The 23,349-nt window shown below is 45.8% G+C and overlaps 3 protein-coding genes across 8 annotated transcripts in view; 1 reads left to right on the forward strand and 2 right to left on the reverse strand.

Annotated features, from left to right (window-relative positions):
• The window catches only part of LOC110489093 (bromodomain-containing protein 8), a 32,261-nt gene extending 25,848 nt beyond the window's left edge, over window positions 1–6,413 (forward strand). For 5 of the 6 annotated variants that reach the window (XM_021561664.2, XM_021561667.2, XM_021561665.2 and 2 more), the window contains 2 exons: window positions 5,444–5,488; window positions 5,919–6,413. In XM_021561664.2, coding sequence (XP_021417339.2) covers window positions 5,444–5,488; window positions 5,919–5,978 — 105 coding nt within the window. In that variant the 3' untranslated portion in view covers window positions 5,979–6,413. The remainder of the gene's footprint in view (window positions 1–5,443; window positions 5,489–5,918) is intronic. The other variant, XM_021561668.2, reaches the window with a different exon arrangement.
• LOC100136335 (DNA-damage-inducible transcript 4-like) lies at window positions 6,080–8,419 on the reverse strand. Its single transcript, NM_001124575.1, is given in 2 exon segments — window positions 6,080–7,485; window positions 8,155–8,419. Coding segments are annotated over 2 exon segments (621 nt in total). The 5' UTR covers window positions 8,327–8,419; the 3' UTR covers window positions 6,080–7,036.
• A 4,870-nt stretch (window positions 8,420–13,289) lies between these two features.
• On the reverse strand, window positions 13,290–20,598 carry LOC110487764 (stimulator of interferon genes protein-like). Its single transcript, XM_021559672.2, has 6 exons — window positions 20,372–20,598; window positions 20,048–20,228; window positions 19,372–19,480; window positions 18,944–19,185; window positions 14,622–14,808; window positions 13,290–14,458 (listed from the first exon to the last, which is right to left on the reverse strand). The coding sequence occupies exons 1-6, from the start codon at window positions 20,596–20,598 to the stop codon at window positions 14,187–14,189; spliced, it is 1,218 nt and encodes a 405-aa protein (XP_021415347.2). The 3' UTR covers window positions 13,290–14,186.
• Between the last annotated feature and the right edge of the window lie 2,751 nt (window positions 20,599–23,349).

Genomic DNA, 23,349 nt, shown 5'->3' on the forward strand with positions numbered 1-23,349 from the left:
TAGTCGCTCCCCTCTCCGTTACTACTGTCTACTGTAGTCGCTCCCCTCTCCGTTACTGTCTACTGTAGTCGCTCCCCTCTCCGTTACTACTGTCTACTATCGCTACCCTCTCCGTTACTACTGTCTACGTTACTACTGTCTCCATTACTACTGTCTACTGTCTCCGTTACTACTGTCGCTCCCCTGTCCGTTACTACTGTCTCCGTTACTACTGTCTACTGTCTCCGTTACTACTGTCTACTGTCGCTCCCCTCTCCATTACTACTGTCTACGTTACTATTGTCTACTGTCGCTCCCCTCTCCGTTTCTACTGTCTCCGTTACTACTGTCTACTATCGCTCCCCTCTCCGTGTCTACTGTCTCCGTTACTACTGTCTACTGTAGTCGCTCCCCTCTCCGTTACTACTGTCTACTGTCTCCGTTACTACTGTCTACTGTCTCCGTTACTACTGTCTACTGTAGTCGCTCCCCTCTCCGTTACTACTGTCTCCGTTACTACTGTCTACTGTCTCCGTTACTACTGTCTATTGTAGTCGCTCCCCTCTCCGTTACTACTGTCTCCGTTACTATTGTCTCCGTTACTATTGTCTACTGTCTCCGTTACTACTGTCTACTATCGCTCCCCTCTCCGTGTCTACTGTCTCCGTTACTACTGTCTACTGTAGTCGCTACCCTCTCCGTTACTACTGTCTACGTTACTACTGTCTACTGTCTCCGTTACTACTGTCTACTGTCTCCGTTACTACTGTCTACTGTCGCTCCCCTCTCCATTACTACTGTCTACGTTACTATTGTCTACTGTCGCTCCCCTCTCCATTACTACTGTCTCCGTTACTACTGTCTACTATCGCTCCCCTCTCCGTGTCTACTGTCTCCGTTACTACTGTCTACTGTAGTCGCTCCCCTCTCCGTTACTACTGTCTCCGTTACTACTGTCTACTGTCTCCGTTACTACTGTCTACTGTAGTCGCTCCCCTCTCCGTTACTACTGTCTCCGTTACTATTGTCTACTGTCTCCGTTACTACTGTCTACTATCGCTCCCCTCTCCGTGTCTACTGTCTCCGTTACTACTGTCTACTGTAGTCGCTCCCCTCTCCGTTACTACTGTCTACTGTAGTCGCTCCCCTCTCCGTTACTACTGTCTACTGTAGTCGCTCCCCTCTCCGTTACTACTGTCTACTGTAGTCGCTCCCCTCTCCGTTACTACTGTCTCCGTTACTACTGTCTACTGTCTCCGTTACTACTGTCTACTGTAGTCGCTCCCCTCTCCGTTACTACTGTCTCCGTTACTATTGTCTACTGTCTCCGTTACTACTGTCTACTATCGCTCCCCTCTCCGTGTCTACTGTCTCCGTTACTACTGTCTACTGTAGTCGCTCCCCTCTCCGTTACTACTGTCTACTATCGCTACCCTCTCCGTTACTACTGTCTACGTTACTACTGTCTACTGTCTCCGTTACTACTGTCTACTGTCTCCGTTACTACTGTCGCTCCCCTGTCCGTTACTACTGTCTCCGTTACTACTGTCTACTGTCTCCGTTACTACTGTCTACTGTCGCTCCCCTCTCCATTACTACTGTCTACGTTACTATTGTCTACTGTCGCTCCCCTCTCCGTTTCTACTGTCTCCGTTACTACTGTCTACTATCGCTCCCCTCTCCGTGTCTACTGTCTCCGTTACTACTGTCTACTGTAGTCGCTCCCCTCTCCGTTACTACTGTCTACTGTCTCCGTTACTACTGTCTACTGTCTCCGTTACTACTGTCTACTGTAGTCGCTCCCCTCTCCGTTACTACTGTCTCCGTTACTACTGTCTACTGTCTCCGTTACTACTGTCTACTGTAGTCGCTCCCCTCTCCGTTACTACTGTCTCCGTTACTATTGTCTCCGTTACTATTGTCTACTGTCTCCGTTACTACTGTCTACTATCGCTCCCCTCTCCGTGTCTACTGTCTCCGTTACTACTGTCTACTGTAGTCGCTACCCTCTCCGTTACTACTGTCTACGTTACTACTGTCTACTGTCTCCGTTACTACTGTCTACTGTCTCCGTTACTACTGTCGCTCCCCTGTCCGTTACTACTGTCTCCGTTACTACTGTCTACTGTCTCCGTTACTACTGTCTACTGTCGCTCCCCTCTCCATTACTACTGTCTACGTTACTATTGTCTACTGTCGCTCCCCTCTCCGTTTCTACTGTCTCCGTTACTACTGTCTACTATCGCTCCCCTCTCCGTGTCTACTGTCTCCGTTACTACTGTCTACTGTAGTCGCTCCCCTCTCCGTTACTACTGTCTACTGTCTCCGTTACTACTGTCTACTGCCTCCGTTACAACTGTCTACTGTCCCCGTTACTACTGTATACTGTTGCTCCCCTCTCCATTACTACTGTCTACGTTACTATTGTCTACTGTCGCTCCCCTCTCGTTTTCTACTGTCTCCGTTACTACTGTCTACTATCGCTCCCCTCTCCGTGTCTACTGTCTCCGTTACTACTGTCTACTGTAGTCGCTCCCCTCTCCGTTACTACTGTCTACTGTCTCCGTTACTACTGTCTACTGTCTCCGTTACTACTGTCTACTGTCTCCGTTACTACTGTCTACTGTCGCTCCCCTCTCCATTACTAATGTCTACGTTACTATTGTCTACTGTCGCTCCCCTCTCGTTTTCTACTGTCTCCATTACTACTGTCTACTATCGCTCCCCTCTCCGTGTCTACTGTCTCCGTTACTACTGTCTACTGTAGTCGCTCCCCTCTCCGTTACTACTGTCTCCGTTACTACTGTCTACTGTCTCCGTTACTACTGTCTACTGTCTCCGTTACTACTGTCTACTGTCTCCGTTACTACTGTCTACTGTCTCCGTTACTACTGTCGCTCCCCTCTCCATTACTACTGTCTACTGTCGCGCCCCTCTCTGTTACTACTGTCTACTATCGCTCCCTTCTCTGTTACTACTGTCTACTGTCTCCATTACTACTGTCTACTGTCGCTCCCCTCTCTGTTACTACTGTCTACTATCGCTCCCTTCTCTGTTACTACTGTCTCTGTTACTACTGTCTACTGTCTCCGTTACTACTGTCTACTGTCGCTCCCCTCTCCGTTACTGTCTACTGTCTACGTTACTACTGTCTACTGTCTCCGTTACTACTGTTTCCGTTACTACTGTCTACTGTTTCCGTTACTACCGTTTGTCTACTGTCTCCGTTACTACCGTTTGTCTACTGTCGCTCCCCTCTCCGTTACTACTGTCTCCGTTACTACTGTCTCCGTTACTACTGTCGCTCCCCTCTCCATTACTACTGTCTCCATTACTACTGTCTACTGTCTCCGTTACTACTGTCTACTGTCTGTCGCTCCCCTCTCCGTTACTACTGTCTACTGTCGCTCCCCTCTCCGTTACTACTGTCTACTGTCTCCGTTACAACTGTCTACTGTCTCCGTTACTACGGTCTACTGTCGCTCCCCTCTCCGTTACTACTGTCTACTATCGCTCCCCTCTCCGTTACTACTGTCTACTGTCTCCGTTACTACTGTCTACTGTAGTCGCTCCCTTCTCCGTTACTACTGTCTCCGTTACTACTGTCTACTGTCTCCGTTACTACTGTCTACTGTAGTCGCTCCCCTCTCCGTTACTACTGTCTACTGTCTCCGTTACTACTGTCTCCGTTACTACTGTCTACTGTCTCCGTTACTACTGTCTACTGTCGCTCCCCTCTCCGTTACTACTGTCTCCGTTACTACTGTCTACTGTCGCTCCCCTCTCCGTTACTACTGTCTACGTTACTACTGTCTACTGTCGCTCCCCTGTCCGTTACTACTGTCTCCGTTACTACTGTCTATCGCTCCCCTCTCCGTTACTACTGTCTACGTTACTACTGTCTACTGTAGTCGCTCCCCTCTCCGTTACTACTGTCTCCGTTACTACTGTCTACTGTCTCCGTTACTACTGTCTACTGTCTCCGTTGCTACTGTCGCTCCCCTGTCCGTTACTACTGTCTACTGTCTCCGTTACTACTGTCTACTGTCGCTCCCCTCTCCATTACTACTGTCTCCGTTACTACTGTCTACTGTCGCTCCCCTCTCCTTTACTACTGTCTCCGTTACTACTGTCTACTGTCTCCGTTACTACTGTCTGTCGCTCCCCTCTCCGTTTCTACTGTCTCCGTTACTACTGTCTACTATCGCTCCCCTCTCCGTGTCTACTGTCTCCGTTACTACTGTCTACTGTAGTCGCTCCCCTCTCCGTTACTACTGTCTCGTTTTCTACTGTCTCCGTTACTACTGTCTACTGTAGTCGCTACCCTCTCCGTTACTACTGTCTACGTTACTACTGTCTACTGTCTCCGTTACTACTGTCTGTCGCTCCCCTCTCCGTTACTACTGTCTACTGTCGCTCCCCTCTCCGTTACTACTGTCTCCGTTACTACTGTCTACTGTCTCCGTTACTACTGTCTACTGTCGCTCCCCTCTCCGTTACTACTGTCTCCGTTACTACTGTCTACTGTCGCTCCCCTCTCCGTTACTACTGTCTCCGTTACTACTGTCTACTGTCGCTCCCCTGTCCGTTACTACTGTCTCCGTTACTACTGTCTACTATCGCTCCCCTCTCCGTTACTACTGTCTACGTTACTACTGTCTACTGTAGTCGCTCCCCTCTCCGTTACTACTGTCTCCGTTACTACTGTCTACTGTCTCCGTTACTACTGTCTACTGTAGTCGCTCCCCTCTCCGTTTCTACTGTCTCCGTTACTACTGTCTACTATCGCTCCCCTCTCTGTGTCTACTGTCTCCGTTACTACTGTCTACTGTAGTCGCTCCCCTCTCCGTTACTACTGTCTACTGTCTCCGTTACTACTGTCGCTCCCCTCTCCGTTACTACTGTCTACTGTCGCTCCCCTCTCCGTTACTACTGTCTCCGTTACTACTGTCTACTGTCTCCGTTACTACTGTCTCCGTTACTACTGTCTACTGTCTCCGTTACTACTGTCTCCGTTACTACTGTCTACTGTCTCCGTTACTACTGTCGCTCCCCTCTCCGTTACTACTGTCTACTGTCGCTCCCCTCTCCGTTACTACTGTCTCCGTTACTACTGTCTACTGTCTCCGTTACTACTGTCTACTGTCTCCGTTACTACTGTCTACTGTCTCCGTTACTACTGTCGCTCTCCTCTCCGTTACTACTGTCTACTGTCGCTCCCCTCTCCGTTACTACGGTCTTTGTTACTGTCTACTGTCTCTGTTACTACTGTCTACGGTCTCTCCTCTCTCCATTTCGACTGACTCCTGTGTTCTCACTTGACTGTCTGAATGTGTTGTCTTGTTTGTCTGACTGTACTTGTTTGTGTTGTTTACTCTGGGTGTGTGTGTGTGTGTGTACAAGGGGTAAATGTCACTGTGTGTGTGTGTGTTTCTTTTCTCACTAACTGTTTGTCCTCCTACAGGACAGTGTCCCAATGGCCTCTCCCGCTTTCCTTCTCTCTCTTTTTGTAAGTATTCAGGTCAAAGGTCAAATCTCACCAGACTAAGCAGAGTGCACGCTCTGTTTCTACGTCACACTACCAAAACAAGTTGACTATAGTGAAACATTTAAAATGCATACACTCACCTCTCATATAAACAAACACTTCCCTCACCAAGTTTTTGACCTTCGGTATTTGATTAAGTGGACCCATCCTGGTTGTGGGTGTACGTGCATTTGTTTAGCGCCATATGCCTTTTTTTATGTGTTCAGTGGTTGTCTTCAACTTCTTTCTTAGCATGTCCCGTCTGGTCCATTGTTTTTCTTTCTTTTGTTTTCTTCATTTCATCTGGCGGGCAGCAGAGATAATCTTGTTTTAAACAGGCCGACCAGGAGCCATCGCTGGGTTTCTAACCTGGTGTCGGACTCACCTCTAACCCAACCTCTCTTCCCTGCAGGACGGGGGCACCAGAGGGCGCCGCTGTGCCATTGAAGCAGACATGAAGATGAAGAAATAACCGGAGTCAAAAGGCAGTAGGGTGCCAATGAGACTTGATGTAGGGATTGGACGATTTAAACCAGAGAATGTTTGATGGAGTTACTGTTCTGTGAAGTTGTTTGAGTTTAATCAGAGTTTTCGGGTCGCGGTATGGCTGCAGTCCTGTGTACAGTTTAACTAACTTAAGTCTATGATTTGCATTTGAAGCCAGTACACTAGATTGACAGTTGCCACAAGTAACCAGCAGCCACTGTACTAGTGACTGACTTGGGGCACCATTGTGTTTTAGGATGTAGCCAACTGTAAAATATCCTGCAAGGAATTATGAGTCTACTGTATGTTAGTGGGAGTACAAAAAGGTAGTACGGAGTGTTGAACTTTATGTAGTTTTATTTTTTTCCCCATTTGTATGTTTTGTTGTTCAACTGTTTATTAAAATTAAGAGAATTGCAAACAATGGAAGTGTCCGTAACTTTGACAGACCTAAGTTGAGACCTTCAGTTCTTAGGGTATAGACTAATCATTGGTGATTCTGATAGCTGTTTTGATTGAAAGTATGGCAACCCAGAAAAGAATACTGTGCAAAAACATTCAAATTTCTCAGTTTAAAAATACTGCAACAGTCAGACAGGGTAAGGGGCACCAAACACTAGCTTGCTTCCACATCCAGCATGAGATTTCCATGGTTTTACAAAAGACAATCCAGCAATTGTGTCGAACAGAAATGTGCACAAAAAAATAAAAACCTGTCAGAGTTAGATTGTACCATACTTGACCCCCTGCTAATACCAGCAAGGTAACATGCATTCTGTGCTCTTTTCTATGTCAACTCAAATTTCAGGGTATCAAGTCCTTCCTTTTCAAACAATACAAAATGATCTCTTTTCACAATTGAACTGACTGTTCTTCAGTGATATTCCAGTGCAAAACATTAATTTAATGTCAACTCTCCAATACAGTAGTGTACACTAACATATATTTAGTACACTGAAAAAAGACAGTGGTGCAACAGCTTTTTCTCCTAACTGGAATGTCGAGAATTATAGGCCACGTGTTGATTCCTGATAAGAAATTGTCTCAGCAGAACTCATGTATGACGGGGCTCGCAGAGGAATACAATTTCTTCTTGACCAGTCGGTACTGGGGTCGTAGTTTCAACACCTTGTCGGTAACAAATATGTGCTTGAGAAGCGGCCAACAGTCTTTGTCCAGCTTGAACACGACGGACAGCTCGAAAGTAGGAGTGACAGTCGGGTCGGGTGTTATAGTGCCCAGCATTTGCAGCTGTTGGCCCAGTTGTGTCTCCAAATAGACCTGTATGAAGGCCCCGCGGAGCCCGCACGGCTCTCCCGCTGAGGAACGCACCACATCCAGGGCAACATTGGCGGTCAGCGTGCGGGGAAGCAGTAGTATCCGGCACCGCAGACTGGATTCTTTAGCTTCAGAGAGACAACGCACTATCTGCCTGGTCATGTCCTGATGGAGTATTCTCTCTTCACAGTCGGGAGCCGTTTCAGAGTCCAGACCTGAAAAAAGAGAATGGTGTGTTGATATCAATATTGCTGATCAACCAGGAGTTGAAGTTGCACAGCCTATACTTTAGTATTGCAGACATTTGGCAGGGGCTATATTTAGGCCTTATATCTATATATGCCAAGACTTTTTGACCTACTTAGTTATTCAGGCTATTCAAGAACATTGCAACATTACATTTCAAACCATCTTAAAAATGTCATTATTTTGATAATTAGTCCTAAACATGTGTTGCACTATAGATTTCGAATATTACATACTTAGTAACATTGTAATAGGGAATTTATCGTAAAAATAAGGCAATGTATCAGCCACTTTAAACTAGGAGACAGAGCTCAGGTCAATTAACTTCTTAGAACAGATCATCAACTGATACAGTCGTGAGCTGTCGGCTACAGTAAACTATCTGGCAGCATCAGCTGCATTGTATCACGGCTACTGTGGCCGCTTGGAAAATACATGTTACACCAGGCAACAGATACATATACCAAAGTTGCCGAGGATTACAAAATAAAAATACTTGTTTCCATTATGGTCATCAACAAAGTTTGTCAAAAGGCCTATAAATTCACAAAATATTAATTGGAATGGTTATCAAAAGCCATTATTTAGTACAGTACATCTGATGAAATACATACTTAGATTTCAGAACAGAGACTTACTTGAGTTTATTTCCTTGATGAATTCGGAACTTTCAATGCTGCCTCGACGCACATATTTGTTGTCGCTCGAAGTGATTTGACAGAGAAACTTTCTCATCAGTTCGACAATGTTATCCTCTTCAGACACAATCGGTATTCCGTGTCCGAGGACCAGTGCCGGGGTATAGACCATTTTGACCGTCTCTCTATCTCCAATACTCCACTCAGTGATACACGTTTTCTATCTATTCTCTCCATGTAGAAGTCAGTTGATTGTGGTCATTGGAGCTCTCTCTGTGTTTAAATACTCCTTGGTTGCATCAGCTGAGTTTGATCACGTGTGGGACCGCCTTCTTGGTTACCATAGCAGCGCGAAAGCGAGCAACTGTTGAACCGGGTTGAATCAGCCTCACGCAACATGCCTAGACGTTGCATTGGCTGGCTACTCAATACTGATAATATCCCCTCTTTTATCCAGTATTCTGTTTTCTGTGCAATGAATGCTATTTGACAGGCATATTTTGTTAGGTTATCAAGAAAATGAAAATAAACAATTACTCATATTTAGAACAAATTGTTTTGTTTTGTTCTAAACAAAGATTCTTCTGATCTCATAGTGTATTTTCAACTGATGACAGAATTATGGATACCTAATTTAGGCCTAAAAAGGTAGCCCCCTAAAAATGATCGTATTGGATATTGGAAATGGTTGTCTTGATTCCCTTTTGATGAATCCTTTCATAAGTATGTGACCTGTAGGTTCTGGAATACACTGGAAAACACTCACTGTTCTGTTCCCTACCTGTGCCTGTGAATCTAGACCAGGCCAGCCCAGCTAGCCACTACCTGGGCTGAGTCACAGGTGAATCACATCACATGGCCTGATACTCACTGACCAGGCAGGAAGTGGATTTCCCCTGAACCTTGGATCCTCCCTTCCTGCTCTCCTCTCTGTTTCCCTCTCACCCTGGGCCCTTTCAACACTCACACAAGTGTTTCAGACATGTTGAAATCAATGCGTATCTAGAAGAGTCAATGTTTTCTCACCAAACAGCTCTTGGGCTCTTGAGTGGCGCAGTGGCCTAAGGCACTGCATCTCAGCACAAGAAGTGTCACTACAGTCCCTGGTTCAAATCTGGGCTATATCACATCTGGCTGTGATTGGGAGTCCATTGGGTGGCGCACAATTGGCCCAGCGTCGTCTGGGATTGGCTGGGGTAGGCTGTCATTGTAAATAAGAATTTGTTCTTAACTGACTTATATATAGACTTATGTGCTATTTTTAAACTCACATGTTGGACTTTTTCAGAATCTATGGCTAGATCTGTGCCCCAGGAAGGAGTCTGACTGTAAAATAGTTCAGTTATGAGTCACAGAAAGGGACTTTTCCCCTTTTGTGACTATACCTGTACACCAGCCCTGCCCAGATCATGTGAGGATCTGGCTACCATTATGACATCAGTAAAGAGGGAGTTTACTATCTTTCTATGGAAGTGAAGGGAAACCACATAATGTGTGGGTCTGTGGGGCTTACCACTGTGTCTGGCTGGGCTGTTGCAGACAGCCACTCTGCTTGCATTTCCCATGTGTTTGTGTGTGAGTGCGTGTGTCCATGTTTGTGTGTGTTTGCTCACAGATATCAGCTTCCTCATCAGATTGAGAACAGGTATTCACAGGGTCTCAAATGATTGACCTAATTAAGTAAATTAATCAAATGCACCATATATCACTGATGTGCCCTATTTCTGTCACAACGTTTTGTCCTCCAAGCATATTCAGTGGTTGAGAAGTCAGTCCAGAACACCCAAACCAGTCCCAGACTCAGTCACCTGCTTCCTAGCTCAGGCATGGTCAATCACCAGGTCAACATTCACAAGATCGCAGGGCCAGACGGATTACCAGGACGTGTACTCCGAGCATGCGCTGACCAACTGGCAAGTGTCTTCACTGACATTTTCAATCTCTCCCTGTCTGAGTCTGAAATGCCAACATGTTTCAAGCAGACCACCATAGTCCCTGTGCCCAAGGTAACCTGCCTAAATCACTACCGACCCATAGCACTCACGTCTGTAGCCATGAAGTGCTTTGAAAGGCTCGTCATGGCTCACATCAACAACATTATCCCAGAAACACTAGACCCACTCCAATTTGCATACCACCCTAACAGATCCACAGATGATGCAATCTCTATTGCACTCCACATTGCCCTTTCCCACCTGGCCAAATGAACACCTATGTAAGAATGCTATTCCTTTACTACAGCTCAGCATTCAACACTAGACTAGAACCCAAAAATGTAATCATATTAATCCAGCGCTAGTCTCCCTACACTGGTTTCCTGTCAAGGCAAGGGCTGATTTCAAGGTTTTACTGCTAAACTAAAAAGCATTACATGGGCTTGCTCCTACCTATCTCTCTGATTTGGTCCTGCCGTACATACCTACACGTACCCTACGGTCACAAGACGCAAGCCTCCTAATTGTCCCTAGAATTTCTAGTCTTTACTGAAGACTCATCTCTTCAGTGGGTCATATGATTGAGTGTAGTCTGGCCCAGGAGTGGGAAGGTGAACGGAAAGGCTCTGGAGAAACGAACCGCCCTTGCTGTCTCTGCCTGGCCGGTTACCCTCTCTCCACTAGGATTCTCTGCCTCTAACCCTATCACAGGGGCTGAGTCACTGGCTTACTGGGGCTCTTTCATACCGTCCCTAGGAGGGGTGCATCACTTGAGTGGGTTGAGTCACTGATGTGATCGTCCTGTCTTGGTTGGCACCCCCCCTTGGGTTGTGCCGTGGCAGAGATCTTTGTGGGCTATACTCGGCCTTGTCTCAGGATGGTAAGTTGGTGGTTGAAGATATCCCTCTAGTGGTGTGGGGGCTGTGCTTTGGCAAAGTGGGTGGGGTTATATCCTTTCTGTTTGGCCCTGTCCGGGGGTGTCCTCGGATGGGGCCACAGTGTCTCCTGACCCCTCCTGTCTCAGCCTCCAGTATTTATGCTGCAGTAGTTTATGTGTCGGGGGCTAGGGTCAGTTTGTTATATCTGGAGTACTTCTCCTGTCCTATTCGGTGTCCTGTGTGAATTTAAGTGTGCTCTCTCTAATTCTCTCTTTCTCTCTCTCGGAGGACCTGAGCCCTAGGACCATGCCTCAGGACTACCTGACATGATGACTCCTTGCTGTCCCCAGTCCACCTGGCCGTGCTGCTGCTCCAGTTTCAACTGTTCTGCCTTATTATTATTGGACCATGCTGGTCATTTATGAACATTTGAACATCTTGGCCATGTTCTGTTATAATCTCCACCCGGCACAGCCAGAAGAGGACTGGCCACCCCACATGGTTCCTCTCTAGGTTTCTTCCTAGGTTTTGGCCTTTCTAGGGAGTTTTTCCTAGCCACCGTGCTTCTACACCTGCATTGCTTGCTGTTTGGGGTTTTAGGCTGGGTTTCTGTACAGCACTTTGAGATATCAGCTGATGTACGAAGGGCTATATAAATACATTTTAATTGAATTGAATTGAACACCATAGTTCCCTCAAAGCTCATCACTAAGCTAAGGACCCTGGGACTAAACACCTCCCTCTGCAACTGGGTCCTGGACTTCCTGATGGGCCGCCCCCAGGTGTTAAGGGTAGGTAACAGCACATCCGCCACGCTGATCCTCAACACAGCAATCCCTCAGGGGTTGCAGATTGTGCGATAGAAATTGAAAGGTAATTTCTGATTGAGCAGACATACAGTATGCAGCGTTGCCCGTGAATGCAGTCTCCGCTAACGCGGGACCATTGCCTTTAAATTATAAAGCTGAACATCCATGATACGGATTGATTAGAGCCCTAAGGCTCTCCTAACACACACAGACACCATATATATGTACTTTGTTTCACCGTGCCAATATATCCTCCAAACACCAGCTTCGAAGGTATTATCACTTTTATACAACGGGTTATCAACATATTTAAATAATTATTTCATTTTTTTTTTTTTTTTTACGAATTATTTATACTATTTCATCCTTCCACGAGATATAGTCCCGACACAAATCTAGGGTTGCTACCCAAGCCGGCTGGTTCGGTTGCTAGAGACGAGACCCAGTCATTCAGTCTTTTTGTTCTGTATCTATGGACTGACCCAGTAGTTTGTTCTAAATGTTCCATTGTCATACTGGCTGTCAACGTTCTTATCCCTTGCCTGCTAGCTAGCCAACTACGGCTAACTTACAGTCACGTCAAACAGTACAGCCAGAATAACAGCAAAGTAGTTGCATTTGCATTTGTTTAAGCTGTTTTCTAGATACATTTATTAGGATACATCCATAGCAATGGGCTAATGATGCCAGATTTCACCTGGCATAGAAAATGTGCTCCCTAGTCAGTACACTGTTGTTCAGAGGAGCTAGCCAGCAACACAACTAACACAATGACTTCAAACTGAAGCTGGAAAGACTGCAAACTAACTGCACTTCATTTTGTTCTACCTTTTTTCATTTGACATTTCTTTGTTTATATCCATAAAAAATGATGCCAGCTTATTGATGATTTCAACTGGCTGAGAAACGTTGCCTGCCTGTCTGTCCCATCCTGACTCCTGACACGTTCAGTACTATGGGACAGCTGGAGATCGAATTTGAATATTGAAACAATGTTGCAAATGTCAGAGAGACAGACAGCAAGGTTTATACAAATCTCCGCTGTTGAAAACGAAATGTTAATCGAAAAGAAATGTGAGATAATGTCTAGATGCTTTTTATAGTGGAGATCAAGTTTATAAATTGCCTGGCTGGGCTGATGAGACAGTGGATTGCGCAGTCAGATGGAAAAAGAGTAAATAGGCATTTTAACGTCATAGATTTAGCCGGAGGTAACTTGTGGAATAGACACCGGCTGGAATGCGGTTTTAACCAATCAGCATTCGGGATTAGACCCACCCGTTGTATAATATCTTATAACTCTTTGCAACAACTCTTAGCTATGCTAGTTAGCAATGGTGCTGGTCCCAGATTTATGACCTTGTTGTCTTATCCTGTATGTTTTCGACCTAGACCCATGCCAGGAAGTAAAAGCAAGAAGTGTACCCTTCAATCTGTGATGTGATTTGTTGAGTCAATTCAACTAGCATTACAGGAAATACATTCCATTGCATGTGCCACATCAGTTAGCATTATTTTAATGAACATTATACATTACCATGGCAATCCAGCATCAGTTGATAGAACATTCCAAAATACCATGAAAATTATCACATCTCAATACCAGGCAGCCATTGTGAGTCTACCCATGAGTTTACCAGTCAAATTGCCAGGGTTAGAGCGTCCAAGCCCATTCAATTCATTATATTTATATGGTACTGACTGTAGCTAGATAACATGCCTGATAACTTGTGGCTCAGGTTCTGTTCTCCTCTGAATGATCAGCCCAGGCTCAGCTCTCAGCTCACTCCCTAGCCCCGGCCAGGCATGCAAAGATGGAATCTCTCTCTCTCTCTATCTCTGTTTACTTCACACCGTGGTTCAAGCATGCACATTCCGTCTGTGCAAACCACGTACACACAGTACGGACAGATAAATTACAGAGCTTAGGAGAGTATAGAACAACATGCAGACAATGTAAGGAATAAGCGGGGTTGTTATTATATGCCTACATCAGTTATGCATACATGACACACAAATTGATCACAGATAAACAACACTAAATGTTACAGCCAATATAGGACTGTATTACACAATTAACATTATCCTGCTAAAAAAAACAGCTACACACCAGTAGCAACCTAAATTCCTTGACATGTATTACCTAGCATTTATATTCAGTTAAGCAGTTCAGGATATATTGTATTTCTACTGTTTTCATTTTCCTTAAAACTAATTCTGTTGTATAATAATATCATTTTTTTTGCATTGAGAACCCGAACATCCAGTGTTTAACTATAGTAAACAAACAAACATAGTAAACTAACAAAGATTTGACCGTCTGTCAATGTGCCCTTGAGCAAGGCAGTTAACCCTAATTTCTCCTGTAAATTGCTCTGGATAAGAGCATCTACTAAAATGTAAGTGAGTGTTTATCTCCTTAGACCTGTCCCACCATATTGAGAAAGGATGTCTGGTTCCCTGAGTGTATGCGGCATGTCATGACTGATCATGAGTGATGGTACACTGCTCATTGGCTCAATTTGGTGCATGTCATCTATGCGGATCGTGGCGGGAGGGATGAGTGGGTGGTCCACCTCAGGCTGAGGGTTGACAGGGAGAACATAGAACTCTTCTTTCTCCTGCTGATCCAGGTTCTTCAGAATGGCCTTGGACAGGAAGTGAGGGTCATCCTCATGCTCATCTACAAGAAGTAGAAATTACATAGGGTCCATAGGTCGTAATATTAGGCACATAGGAGGACATTCAATCTTATATTATGAGAGTGAGAAAGAGAGAAGGACGGACGGACAGACAGAGAGACACACGGACAGACGGACAAACGGACTGAAAGACAGACATCTAACCGTTGAGCAGGATGAGTCGGTAGCGGTTCCTGCACTCCAGTGAGCGGTCCAGTATGTCCTGTAGAGTCCTGTAGAACAGAAGCACCTGCTCTCTCCTGTCCCTCTCCCCAAACCCTGCACTACTCTCCTGAGACATCTTATACAGTGTCAGCAGAGGGGTGGCATACTCCACCACACAGTGATGGGCCTACAGACAAACACACACATAACAAACAGACCATAACTCTATCCTCCTGATTCCTGCTTACAAGCTAAAACTAAACCAGGAAGTACCAGTGACTTGGTCAATAAGGAAGTGGTCAGATGACGCAGATGCTAAGCTACAGGACTGTTTTGCTAGCACAGACTGGAATATGTTTCAGGATTCTGCCGATGGTATTGAGGACTACACCACATCAATCATTGGCTTCATCAATAAGTGCATTGATGACGTCAATGACGTCAGTGACTGTACGTACATACCCCAACCAGAAGCCATGGATTACAGGCAACATCCACACTGAGCTAAAGTGTAAAGCTGCTGCTTTCAAGAAGCGGGATTTTTAACCGGACGCTTATAAGAAATCCTGTTATGCCTTCTGACAAACCATCAAACAGGCAAAGCATCAATACAGGACTAAGAATGAATTGTACTACACCGTCTCCGACGCTCGTCGGATGTGGCAGGGCTTGCAAACTATTACAGACTACAAAGGGAAGCACAGCTGTGAGCTGCCCAGTGACACAAGCCTACCAGATGAGCTAATTTACTTCTATGCTGGTTCGAGGCAAGCAACACTGAAAAATGCATGAGAGCATCAGCGACAGCATCAGTTCCAGACGACTTTGTGATCATGCTCTCCGTAGCCAATGTGAGTAAAACCTTTAAACAGGTCAACATTCACAAGGCTGCAGGGCCAGGCGGATTACCAGGACGTGTACTCTGAGCATGCGCTGACCAACTGGCAAGTGTCTTCACTGACATTTTCAACCTGTCCCTGACCGAGTCTGGAATAGCAACATGTTTCAAGCAGACCACCCTCATCCCTGTGCCCAAGAACCCCAAGGTAACCAGCCTGAATGACTATGTACCCGTAGCACTCACACCTGTAGCCATGAAGTGCTTTGAAAGGCTGGTCATGGCTCACATCAACACCATTATCCCAGAAACCCTAGACTCACTCCAATTTGCGTAACACTCCAACAGATCCACAGATGATGCAATCTCTGTTGCACTCCACACTGCCCTTTCCCACCTGAAGTAAAGGAACTCGTACGTGAGAATGCTATTCATTGACTACAGCTCAGCGTTCAACACCATAGTTCCCTCAAAGCTCATCGCTAAGCTAAGGACCCAGGGACTAAACACCTCCCTCTGCAACTGGATCCTGGACTTCCTGACAGGCCTCCCTCAGGTGGTAACACATCTGCCACGCTGATCCTCAACACGGAGCCTCCTCAGGGGTGCATGCTCAGTCCCCTCCTGTACTCCCTGTTCACACATGACTGCATGGCCAAGCACGACTCTTACACCATCATTAAGTTTTCCGACGACACAACAGTGGTAGGCCTGATCACCGACAACAATGATACAGCCTATAGGGAGGACATCAGAGATCTGGCAGTGTGGTGCCAGGATAACAGCCTCTCCCAGAAACACACCAAGACAGTCGTAAAGATAGCACGACAATGCCTATTCCTCGTCAGAAGACTGAAAAGATTTGGCATGGGTCCTCAGATCCTCAAAAAGTTACACAGTTGCACCATCGAGACCATCCTGACTGGTTGCATCATCATCTGCTATGGCAACAGCTCGGCCTCCGACCGCAAGGCACTACAGAGAGTAGTGCGTATGGCCCAGTACATCACTGTGAACAAGCTTCATGCCATCCAGGACCTCTATACCAGGCAGTATCAGAGGAAGGACCCAAAAATTGCCAAAGACGCCAGCCATCCCAGTCATAGACTGTTCTCTCTGCTACCGCACGGCAAGCGGTACCGGAGCGCCAAGTCTAGTTCCAAAAGGCTTCTTAACAGCTTCTACCCTCAAGCCAAAAGTCTCTCGAATACAGTGCCTTGCGAAAGTATTCAGCCCCCTTGAACTTTGCGACCTTTTGCCACATTTCAGGCTTCAAACATAAAGATATAAAACTGTATTTTTTTGTGAAGAATCAACAACAAGTGGGACACAATCATGAAGTGGAACGACATTTATTGGATATTTCAAACTTTTTTAACAAATCAAAAACTGAAGAATTGGGCATGCAAAATTATTCAGCCCCTTTACTTTCAGTGCAGCAAACTCTCTCCAGAAGTTCAGTGAGGATCTCTGAATGATCCAATGTTGACCTAAATGACTACTGATGATAAATACAATCCACCTGTGTGTAATCAAGTCTCTGTATAAATGCATCTGCACTGTGATAGTCTCAGAGGTCCGTTAAAAGCGCAGAGAGCATCATGAAGAACAAGGAACACACCAGGCAGGTCCGAGATACTGTTGTGAAGAAGTTTAAAGCCGGATTTGGATACAAAAAGATTTCCCAAGCTTTAAACATCCCAAGGAGCACTGTGCAAGCGATAATATTGAAATGGAAGGAGTATCAGACCACTGCAAATCTACCAAGACCTGGCCGTCCCTCTAAACTTTCAGCTCATACAAGGAGAAGACTGATCAGAGATGCAGCCAAGAGGCCCATGATCACTCTGGATGAACTGCAGAGATCTACAGCTGAGGTGGGAGACTCTGTCCATAGGACAACAATCAGTCGTATACTGCACAAATCTGGCCTTTATGGAAGAGTGGCAAGAAGAAAGCAATTTCTTAAAGATATCCATAAAAAGTGTCGGTTAAAGTTTGCCACAAGCCACCTGGGAGACACACCAAACATGTGGAAGAAGGTGCTCTGGTCAGATGAAACCAAAATTGAACTTTTTGGCAACAATGCAAAACGTTATGTTTGGCGTAAAAGCAACACAGCTGAACACACCATCCCCACTGTCAAACATGGTGGTGGCAGCATCATGGTTTGGGCCTGCTTTTCTTCAGCAGGGACAGGGAAGATGGTTAAAATTGATGGGAAGATGGATGGAGCCAAATACAGGACCATTCTGGAAGAAAACCTGATGGAGTCTGCAAAAGACCTGAGACTGACGGAGATTTGTCTTCCAACAAGACAATGATTCAAAACATAAAGCAAAATCTACAATGGAATGGTTCAAAAATAAACATATCCAGGTGTTAGACTGGCCAAGTCAAAGTCCAGACCTGAATCCAATCGAGAATCTGTGGAAAGAACTGAAAACTGCTGTTCACAAATGCTCCCCATCCAACCTCACTGAGCTCGAGCTGTTTTGCAAGGAGGAATGGGAAAACATTTCAGTCTCTCGATGTGCAAAACTGATAGAGACATACCCCAAGCGACTTACAGCTGTAATCGCAGCAAAAGGTGGCGCTACAAAGTATTAACTTAAGGGGGCTGAATAATTTTGCACGCCCAATTTTTCAGTTTTTGATTTGTTAAAAAAGTTTGAAATATCCAATAAATGTCGTTCCACTTCATGATTGTGTCCCACTTGTTGTTGATTCTTCACAAAAAAAATACAGTTTTATATCTTTATGTTTGAAGCCTGAAATGTGGCAAAAGGTCGCAAAGTTCAAGGGGGCCGAATACTTTCGCAAGGCACTGTAGCTAATCAAATGGCTACCCAGACTTTTTGCATTGTCCTCCCACCCCCATTTTTACACTGCTGCTACTCTCTGTTTATTATCCATGCATAGTCACTTTACCTCTACCTACATGGACATATTACCTCAATTACCTCGACTAACTGATGCCCACATACATTGACTCTGTACCGGTACCCCCTGTATATAGCCTCGCTACTGTTATTTTATTGTTGCTCCTTAATTTTTTTTATTTGTTAAAAAAATATATATATTGCTTCAGTTTCTTTTTAGTAAATACTTTAAAAAAATAAACAAATAATGGCTTGTAAGTAAGCATTTCACTGTAAGATCTACTACACCTGTTGCATTCGGTACATGTGACAAATAACATTTGATTTGACACACACACACACACACACAAACAGGGAATGCTGGGATTAGGCAATTCAGTGCAACAACCCAAAAAAATCTGCAAATGGGTTTATAGATTGTGCACACATTTGGCCACGTTGTGCACGTGTTGGGCTTTCCCACATTATTTTTGAATTTTCCAGAGGTTCTTAACCACTCACTGTTGATTCACTGTTTGACCACGTGGTGGTGCCAGTGTAATGCATTTCACTTTGGGATAGTGTTTGAGAAGGTGACTGACTGTAAGGTAATCCCTACCTACCTGTCTGTTCTCGTCCAATAGGCTGTAGACACTGTGCTTGTAGACACGCCCCCTGACCCCTGCTCTGTTGATCTCTGTGTTGGGGAGGTTGTCATAGAAACGGATGTTGGTGTCTTCATCCTCCAGCTTCTGAGCGATGTTGGCGTTGAGAGGGAGGAGGATGAGGAGCTTTCTGGAACCCCTGGTCTCAAACGGACCTGCCGTGTGTGAGGCACGGAATTCTGCTATTGAACCCTCCAACCCTACCACAAAAATACAGATAAACAAATACACACAGCTGACATGATACAGTATTTGTTACGTTACAGAAAAAAGCTTAATAAATGCTCCTGTCAAAATAAGTACAGCCTTCTCTCCGACTGTTCGTTGTGATTAATCAGCATCAAATCCAGAGGTTATGATTTTCTTTGTGTGTGTGAGCTCCTCACGAGGCAACACCAGGTTGAGGTAGCCCAGGTGGAAAGACCAAGCCAGGCCATGAGCCACGTTCATCTTCCTCTCCTCACAAATCTCTGACACTTCCACTTCAGACGGACCCTGGATATGGGAGAGAGAAACATCAACTGGGATATAACCAGAATTACTCACAGGCAGACATGCAGAATTACTCACAGACAGACATCACAGACAGACATGCAGGGAATCTGGTATAAAAATATTTACTGGGATTTACTGAAACCACAACCATGATGAGCAATCAAAAACCACAACTCTTGTGAGCTAACAAGAATCACACTAACACACAGTCAGCATTTTACAGCAGCATGTAAGCTACAGTATCATTCAGTATAATTGGCTTCAGGAAGCTAAACTATGTTATTAGTGGCTTAAAGGAGAGGGTTTGGAGACCCACACCAGACTGATGATTAAAACCATCCTTGAGACCAGGGTTGGGTTCAATTTCATTTCAATTCCAGTCGATGCAGAATTCCAAATTGTCCTCATTGTAAAGCATTCAAAATAACTGGAATTGGAACTTCAGGGAACATCCTGAATTTAATGGAATTTAGATGGAATTCACCCCAACCCTGCTGGAGACACACAGGGTTCTGTGTTGGTTCATATTGTGTGTGAGAGTTCCAGATCAGGCTCTTGTTATCTCACCAGTACTCCCAGGGTTCTGAGTAGAGGGTAGAGGCCACAGGCCAAGACCACCATGCTCCACTGGTCTCTCCAGGGCTGTGGCTCAGTCAGGCCAAACAGCAGCGCTGCCAACCCCACACCCAGGAGAGTATACACACCTACACAGGCTGTCACCATCTGACCCAGCCTCCCACCACGGTACCTGGGTAGATAGAGGGGTGAGAAAAGGAGAGAGGGAGAGGTAGAGAGGGAGGCAGGTAATATGTAAATATTGATCTATTTATTCAGCTACCATGTTTTGTGGGTGTGAGTATGACTATGAGTATGGAAGTTAAGTTCCCTCACCGGGTAGTTGCATGATGAAGACATTCCTCTATGAGAAGAAACACTCCATGCAGCGAGGGCCCCACAGTCAGGATGAGTATCGCTGCTGCAACGTGTCTGAAGAAGCTCTCAGGCTCCAAAACCAAGATGGCCGTCATCACCATGATAGCCAATCCTATCGCACCGGCTTTGGGTAGACTCCCACGAGGCTGAGGGACCAGACTCTCCTCCCCTCCCAACTGTTGCATCTGAGGAACAGACATAACAGCACCATGACTTAGTATGAGAGATATAACATAAAAATAATCAGTAAACACCTGTCCCTTTTGTCATTTTCACAACTTCTTGAAAGGTTGCCAGACATTTCAACAGCCATAATCATGAACTAAGTGCCTTGTGTTATATGGGCATTGAATTGGTGAAGGCCTTGTAGGGGAGGAGATGGGGATAAATTACTTCTCCACAGAGAGACATATTGGATAGACCACTTGTGCATTCTTGCCCCAGTAGGCCTTAATGAGGAATGTTATTTTTCTTGTTGTTTGTAGTGTTATCAATAGGCCAAACACTTTGGTAATGACATCATAATGTAATTGTATTATGTGTCTGTGTGTCACACCCTGATCTGTTTCACCTGTCTTTGTGCTTGTCTCCAGACCGCACCAGGTGTTTCCCATCTCCCCCATTATCCTCTGTGTATACATACCTGCGTTTTCTGTTTGTCTGTTGCCAGTTCGTCTTGTCCTGTCAAGTCCTTTCAGCGTGTTCCCGTGTTTCCTGTGCTCTAGTTTTTGTTTTCCTAGTCTTCCCAGTTCTGACCTTTCTGCCTGTCCTTTCCCTGATCCTGCCCACTGTTCTGACCTTTCTGCCTGTCCTGTCCCTGATCCTGCCCACTGTTCTGACCTTTCTGCCTGTCCTGTCCCTGATCCTGCCCACTGTTCTGACCTTTCTGCCTGTCCTGTCCCTGATCCTGCCCACTGTTCTGACCTTTCTGCCTGTCCTGTCCCTGATCCTGCCCACTGTTCTGACCTTTCTGCCTGTCCTGTCCCTGATCCTGCCCACTGTTCTGACCTTTCTGCCTGTCCTGTCCCTGATCCTGCCCACTGTTCTGACCTTTCTGCCTGACTCTGATTTGGATTACGACCCTTTTCCTTCCTTGACTTACCTTTTGCCTGTACTATAATAAACTCTGATACTCGTACTGTCTGCATCTGGGTCTTATCCTGAGCCGTGATAGTACAAACTGGCCATGACTGACCCAGCAGACTCGGATCAGCTCCGCAATGCTGTCTCCTCCCAAGGAGCCACCATGGGAAGCCTGGTTCGTAAGGGGGGAGGGGTCCGGCTAACCGGATGTTTGTCCCAGGCTCTGCCCGTTGCACCAGTCCTAGAATGGGCACATTCCTTGAGACTGACCTGCCATCCAGGCTCCCGTTGGACTCTGGCTTTCATCTGACAATGCTTTTAGTGGCCTTCCATGGTTTCTGATGTCTCCGCATTCGTCGCCGCCTGCACTGTGTGTGCACAAAATTAGACTCTGCGGCAAGTTACGGCTGGCCTTCTTCAACCACTCCCTGTTCCTCACTGCCCCTGGTCCCATATATCCCTGGACTTTGTTACTGGTCTTCCTCCATCAGATGGCAACACCACGATACTGACGGTGGTGGATAGGTTTTCTAAAGCAGCCCATTTTATTCCCCTTACCAAGTTACCCCCAGCCAAGGAGACGGCTCAGCTCATGGTGTAGCACATCTTCTGGATCCATGGACTTCCGGTCGACATGGTCTCTGATTGTGGTCCTCAGTTCTCGTTCTGGAAGACATTCTGCACCCTCATTGGGTCGTCGGCCAGCCTGTCCTCTGGTTTTCACACCCAATTTAACAGCCAGTCGGAGCGAGCCAATCAGGACCTAGAGACATCTCTTTGCTGCCTCGTCTCCGCCAACCCCACCACCTGGAGCCAGCAACTCGTGTGGGTGGAATACGTCCGTAACACCTTTCCCTGCTCGGCCACTGGTCTCTCGTCCTTCGAGTGTTCCTTTGGATACCAGCCCTCGCTCTTCACCGAGCAAGAGGAAGAAGTCAGCATACCCTCCGCCCAGATGTTTGTCCGCCACTGTCACTGTCCCTAGAAGAGAGCCCGGCCATGCTTTTGAAGACCACATCCAGGTATCGGCGACAGGTGGATCGCCACCGGACCCCTGCTCCCCGCTATCGGCTCGGGCAGAGGGGATGGCTTTGCCAGTTTGTCTTGTCCCATCAAGTCCTACCAGCGTGTTCCCATGTTTCCTGTGCTCTAGTTTTGGTTTTTCCTAGTCTTTCCAGTTCTGACCTTTCTGCCTGTCCTGATCCTTCCTGACTCTGGATTAGGACGTTTTGCCTGCCCCTGTACTATAATAACCTCGGATACTCGTACTATCCGCCTCCTGTGTCTGCATCTGAGTCTTAGCCTGAGCCGTGATACCATGTATCTTTCTTAGATTGTCATGTTTCCCCCACAGCTCTCTCTCTGCTGGGATCTCTTGATTTGGCCAATACTGACTGTGTATTTAGAATTATGCTTACCTGTGAGGTCTTCTTGTTGTGACATTGATTGCCATTGCCTTGCACGCTGAAGAAGGGCTCATACTGTATGTCAATGTCAGTTTATTTACTGGAGTGCTGTCCTATTTCTGTTCTGTGGATAATATACCAGGATCCAGCACCCGATTTAAGTTTATAAGGTAGAGTCAAACACGTTGTTTATCTTTTCATTGTTTAATATTGTACAATGTTGGCATAGCAATCAAAGACACATTCTTACATTACTACATAATGGAAAGCCTGATCTTCTGGTCCTCAAGTCAACTACAGGTGAGCAAGTCCTACGATTGGCCAGTGCATGCCTGCATGGGGGGAAGACTGGGAATATGACTATCGTTAATCAAATAAAATGGCTAATCTACTTAAAGGAATACTTCGAGATTTTTGCAATGAGCCCTTAATCTACTTGCCAGACTC

This window comes from Oncorhynchus mykiss, chromosome 14, assembly GCF_013265735.2.
Source record: "Oncorhynchus mykiss isolate Arlee chromosome 14, USDA_OmykA_1.1, whole genome shotgun sequence".
NCBI lineage: Eukaryota > Metazoa > Chordata > Actinopteri > Salmoniformes > Salmonidae > Oncorhynchus > Oncorhynchus mykiss.

Excerpts from the sequence above, each read along its gene's own strand:
- LOC110487764 (XM_021559672.2), bottom strand. The coding sequence starts at position 20,598 with ATGCAACAGTTGGGAGGGGAGGAGAGTCTGGTCCCTCAGCCTCGTGGG. Across the intron at positions 19,481-20,047 it reads TCAGAACCCTGGGAGTACTG|GGTCCGTCTGAAGTGGAAGT; the intron begins GTGAGATAACAA and ends TCCCATATCCAG. Across the intron at positions 14,809-18,943 it reads TATTGGACGAGAACAGACAG|GCCCATCACTGTGTGGTGGA; the intron begins GTAGGTAGGGAT and ends GTTTGTCTGTAG.